Source organism: Gouania willdenowi, chromosome 1 (genome assembly GCF_900634775.1).
Source record: "Gouania willdenowi chromosome 1, fGouWil2.1, whole genome shotgun sequence".
Lineage (NCBI taxonomy): Eukaryota > Metazoa > Chordata > Actinopteri > Blenniiformes > Gobiesocidae > Gouania > Gouania willdenowi.
The window spans coordinates 31,681,980-31,687,579 of NC_041044.1; the positions used below are offsets into that span (position 1 = coordinate 31,681,980).

At 37.4% G+C, this 5,600-nt stretch overlaps 1 protein-coding gene across 1 annotated transcript; it reads left to right on the forward strand.

Moving 5' to 3' along the window:
- dnajb1b (DnaJ heat shock protein family (Hsp40) member B1b) lies at positions 1–4,499 on the forward strand. Its single transcript, XM_028446811.1, has 3 exons — positions 1–390; positions 3,108–3,700; positions 3,776–4,499. The coding sequence occupies exons 1-3, from the start codon at positions 180–182 to the stop codon at positions 4,007–4,009; spliced, it is 1,038 nt and encodes a 345-aa protein (XP_028302612.1). The 5' UTR covers positions 1–179; the 3' UTR covers positions 4,010–4,499.
- Positions 4,500–5,600: the final 1,101 nt, after the last annotated feature.

Consider the following 5,600-nt stretch of genomic DNA (forward strand, 5'->3'; position numbering starts at 1 on the left):
GGGAGAGTGACATCACGGTGGGCGTGTCTTAAATGAAAGCGCGTTCGAGTCATTTATGGAAAACTCTAGAAATTCGACGCTGTTTATAAAGAAACAAATCGTGAGCTCAGCGGTGAGATAGAGACGGTACGTGGGACGGCTTCAACACTTGTCTTGTACCTACAACTGGCTGCTGAAACATGGGGAAAGATTACTACGAGGTGTTAGGAATTCAGAAAGGAGCGACCGAGGACGAAATAAAGAAGGCATATCGAAAGCAGGCTCTGCGTTTCCACCCCGACAAAAACAAGTCTCCAGGAGCCGAGGAGAAGTTCAAGGAGGTCGCAGAGGCTTACGATGTTTTGAGCGACTCGAAAAAGAAAGACATCTACGACCGATACGGCGAAGACGGTACGTCAATTTAAAAAAACGCATTAAACAGCTGCTACGTTTGGTTATTTGGAAAGAAAGTTTAGAGATAAATGTGTATAATGTGATATTATAATACTAGCAAATCGTGTTTGTAACCAGGGTATCATGGCGCTCTCTGACCTGTCAGAGCGAGGCTTTGCTAATGCAATGATCCGTGGAGCCATACCAGTATAAACACTGAAATACAGAAGAACCAGGAAACGTTCGCTGTTGTAGAAGTGGAAAAAATATATAAAAGTAGAGCTGTCCCAATCCAACTTCCGACCCAATACCGATATTGCTGCTCTGGTTATTGGCCGATACCGATTGCAATCCGATGCGATATAAGTACGAGTCAAACATACTTTTATTTAATTTTATAGTGTGGAATGTTAGAAATGGCTTGATCAAATAAATACTACACAAACGCAGAACAATAGCCGGCAATTGAGTTGCATAGATTTTAACCTTAAACATAAGAATATTCTGCAATTTAATAAAAATAAATTAGAAGACCCTGAAAAATAGCCTCAATATAAACAATATCTGAGATTTTAGATGCAGGCTAACACAATCTGTTACACATTTTTCTTTTTTGCTGATATTGGACCAATATAAATGTAGGATTGGGACACCTTTGGTATGGTTCTCCATCTCTGTTCGAATAAAAATTAGTTTTCTTGCCAAGTAGAGTTTTTAGAGAATATAAGGAATTTAATTTGGTGGCTGGTAGGGATGTAATGATTCACGATACGATTCTCTCACGATTTATTTTACAAAATGGGACTGTAGACAAATGATGACTGAAAAATATTCCTTTATTAGTGTATAATTTTCCTTTTATTTTTCATTGTCAAAAGTATCCCTTGATGAACTATTCAAAACAATGCAATTTAACTAAAAATAAATCTTGAATGAAATAAATAAAGGAATAATACAAATGAAGAAGAAGCCTATAAATTTATATTCTGGTTCTATAGTAAACAATGCGAAACTGCATAATAGTTCTTTTTCTTTTTAAAAGTGCAACTGAAAATGTATTTTGTGCCTTAACAATTGGACTTAAAATAAAAAACAAAACAAAAATAAAAACGGTAATTTCACTGATTTACGTACGTCAGATATTTGTTTGGACCAGCAGAAGGCTAAATTTAAAAATCTCTAACAGAATAGTAACCTGCCTTTCACTGAGCTCCTGCAATAATAGATCATATAAGTCAAATAAGGTGTAATAACTTTCCAAGTCCTGAAGTAGAATGCATTATTTGGGTTTTATTTATGTAACTAGAAATAGATATGCCAGAAAGTCTAGTATGACTTTATTATGCACCTAGACCAGGGGTGGCCAATCCTGGTCCTCAAGAGGCACTATTCAGCATGTTTTAGATGTTTCCCTCATCCAACCCACCTGATTGAAATGACCAGGATCATTATCAGGCTTCTGCAGAGCTTGATGATGAGTTAATCATTTGAATCAGGTGTGTTATAAGAGGGAAACATCTAAAACATGCTGGATAGTGGCTCTTGAGGACCGGGATTGGCCACCCCTGATCTAGACATTCCATAATGGTTTGTTGTGCACATGCTCCTACTTGTCCTTTCGCTCCTCCAATAGAAAAAATGATAAATATTCAGGTTTAAATTTTCTGCTTGTGTTGCATTCAATACAACAGGAATTTCTGTTGCTGAGGTCCTAACATTCTTTAAGAAAAAAAAAGCAGAGTAGAGATATTTACTGATATTGGGAAGGCACCATCAAACAGGTGGTCATAATGCTAGCGTTCAGTTATTCTTCAATCTCCCTTGTTTTGTTAATGGTCAAAGGGATTTGCAGTGCCTGTTTGTCTAATTACCTATCCTAGGTTTAGCTCAGTGTGTCCTATATGACTGCACATAAAGCTACAGTATATCACATTAAAAAGAGGGAATGTATAGCTACTGTCAAAACAAGTGATATTTTAATCTCCTATGAAGCTGGGAAGTTTCTTGTTTATTTAACTTGGTATTTTCTGTTTTGCTTTTGGAATATTTGTCCTTTAACTGATAATCAATAATGAAGTGAACCACAATCCTAGAACTAAGGTTCAATAGTTATTGGCAGGTAGACAAATCTTAGTATTGTCTTTTCTTTTAAAGTGTTCTTCACACTGCTACATTCAAAAACTAGTCAAAATACATTTCTTGACAGCATATACTCAATTTTTACGTTGCAGGCAAGTGACCACTAGTGGAAGATTAGGCTTACGTAATAGCTGACATCAACTTATAGAAAAAAAACACAAACTTTTCACAATATCAGTCTCATTTAACTTGGTTGAAATGAGTTAATTATGTTGGGGAAAAAGATACACTGGGAAAATGTTGACTAGTGGAAGTAGCAAGAAAGCAGCTGAGCTAAATTATACAGAATCAGTCATCAGTTACACAAACTGTAAGTGTGAGTTAGTGTTTATTTAATGCAGCTAAGGCTAGTGCTACACTAAGTTGTCGGTGGAAGTTACCATTACTTCTAGCTTCAAGGAGGAATTGTATTGATTTTCTAAATATAAGTGGTGAATAACTTTATGTAACAACACAAAGAATATTTTATTGTTTTATATTTAAAATAAGGATAAAAAACTGCTGGATAATGTATTGTAACTAAGTTAAGAACAACTAATAGGACTTGGTTGTCTTTTTTAAAAACAAGGTAAAACTGTTGTTCTGTTCCCTCTCAGGTCTGAAAGGTGGAGGCCCTACAGGAGGCGGTGGTCCTGGCACCTTCAGCTACACCTTCCAGGGAGACCCTCATGCCATCTTTAAGGAGTTCTTCGGTGGCCACACTTCTTTCGAACATTTATTCGGTGGCCGTGGTGGCGGCATGGATGAGGACATGGATACTGATGACCCTTTTGCCCGTTTTGGGATGGGGGGTGGTGGAATGGGTGGGTTTCCACACTCCTTCAGCTCCAACATGGGAGGAATGGGCGGCCACACCAGTGTCGTAAAAAAGCAGCAGGATCCTCCTGTTGTTCACCAGCTCCAAGTGACTCTGGAGGAAGTGTTGACGGGTTGCACAAAGAAAATGAAAATCTCACGTAAAAGGGTGAACCCTGACAGACGGACGGTGAGGTCGGAGGAAAAAATATTAGAAGTTCAGATTAAAAAAGGTTGGAAGGAGGGAACCAAGATCACTTTTTCGAAAGAGGGCGACGAGACGCCAACCAACATTCCAGCTGATGTGGTGTTTGTGTTAAAAGACAAACCTCATCCCGTGTTCAAGAGGGACGGCTCGGACGTCGTTTACACGGCTAAGATCTCACTTAGAGATGTAAGTCTAACTTTTAACTTTTGTAACTGGAATTGTTTGCTCATTTTCACTCTTCTCACCCTTTGTTTTCATCAGGCTTTGTGCGGATGCACAGTAAAAGCACCGACATTGGAGGGCAAGACAGTGACTGTGTCGTCGACTGACATCGTGCAGCCTGGGATGAAGAGACGAGTTAGCGGCGAGGGGCTGCCATACCCCAAACGGCCCAATCGTCGTGGTGACCTCATCGTAGAGTACGAGGTCAAGTTCCCAGAACGGCTGAGCCAGAGCGCTCGGGACACAATCGCTCAGGTTCTACCACGATCCTGAACAGACTGAAAACACTCCTGGGACTGCTTTAAGTTTTTGTTTTAATGTCAGTGATCACATGGACTTTCAAGTACTGGTTAAACTGGCAAACCAACAATAAATGAGTCAAAAATTCGGTTCTTCATATTTGTCCTTTATCACCAAATATCTAAGCATCACAGTGAAGATCTATATTTTGAAGTGTAAATATATCACAGCTACTGTTTGGCGAACATCAAAAGACTATATTTTGATAAAAAAAAAAAAGGGTTTTGCAATATTTGAAATGGGCACTGTTTTATGTATAATGTTCTCAACACAAACATGTTTGTAAAGTGGGACTGAAAAGAAAAATGTATCAGGGAGTCATCGTTTGGATTACATTAGTAACCACTGAAAGTTCCTCAATGTTTGTCCTACCGTCATCTTGGATTCAAATCATGTCTAATGATGTTGATGTTGGGATGTTGTTGGTTTGTCTTTGGAGTAATAAAATGTTTTTGTGGTTTTATTTTTTTAAATTACTGCTGTGTGGTAGAGCTTTGTATGCGTTCCGTGTGTTTTGTAATATGGAATAGCAACAGGTTATCTAAATGAGTGTGTATGTGTGTGAGTGTATTTGCCATAGTCTCATCGTTCATGCAATGATTCCACAAGAAGCCTAACAAAGAGCTCTTGGAATTTCACAGTTAGGATCAAAATGACTGAAAAATAAGCTTAACTTTTGATTATTAATTTTTTTTTTTACATGTCAATCTCTATAATGTGTATAAATACAGAAGCATTAGGGCAGAGTTTTTGGTAACACTTGAAGTTTTATACATAAGGCTGTCAATAGCATTGATAAGGTGTCGTGGAGGCTGTCCTTAAGTGTTGTTTGATACCCTAACCCCACTAGATTCCTCCACCTAAACCAAAAAATGCCAACATAGCTCCAAAGGTGTCATAATTTAGTGAACAACAGTTAATAACTGCCTTCATCGTGTGTATACAACTTGAAAGTGTTACCAGGTTTTTCAACCTTGGGGTTGTGACCCTATGTAGGGTCGCCTGAATTGAGTAATAATCAAATAAATTACTGATTAAAATTGTATTGAGAATTTTTTTTTAAAATTGTATTTGTTTTTATTTATCCATTTTTGCACAATTAAAAAAAACATTACATATCACATAAATATACAGTGCAGGAAGAGGCAAAAAGCTCAACAAAGAGCTTAAATTTATGATTCTTTTTCTAATTAAAACAACAAACACAACTGTATTCTATACTTTCACTTTCTCAAATATAAATAGTTGAAATAAAAAGCAGTATGAAATATCTGATCTGGTGCATAATGTCACATTGTGCACAACACAGTATATCAAATATGATATGAAAAAAACCAGGACATTATCTTGGTATTGAAGTAAAGGGGCCTTGTTCTTACTACTTTACATTTAATTTACATAAACACTGATGATATCAAGTACTCACCATCTTTTTTTTCCTTCTCTTGATCTAGTGTTGTAGTACTCGACACCGGTCCTGGATCTTGCCTCTGAAGCATTTTTTTCTCAGACTTGGGATTTTCCCTCAAGACCTGTCGAGACCAGCACTAATTCCTGCTTTTTC

Bases quoted from the DNA above. Each gene is read 5' to 3' on its own strand.
- dnajb1b (XM_028446811.1), top strand. From the start codon at position 180: ATGGGGAAAGATTACTACGAGGTGTTAGGAATTCAGAAAGGAGCGACC. The intron at 391-3,107 runs GTACGTCAATTT...GTTCCCTCTCAG, and splicing joins CGACCGATACGGCGAAGACG to GTCTGAAAGGTGGAGGCCCT. The intron at 3,701-3,775 runs GTAAGTCTAACT...TGTTTTCATCAG, and splicing joins CTAAGATCTCACTTAGAGAT to GCTTTGTGCGGATGCACAGT.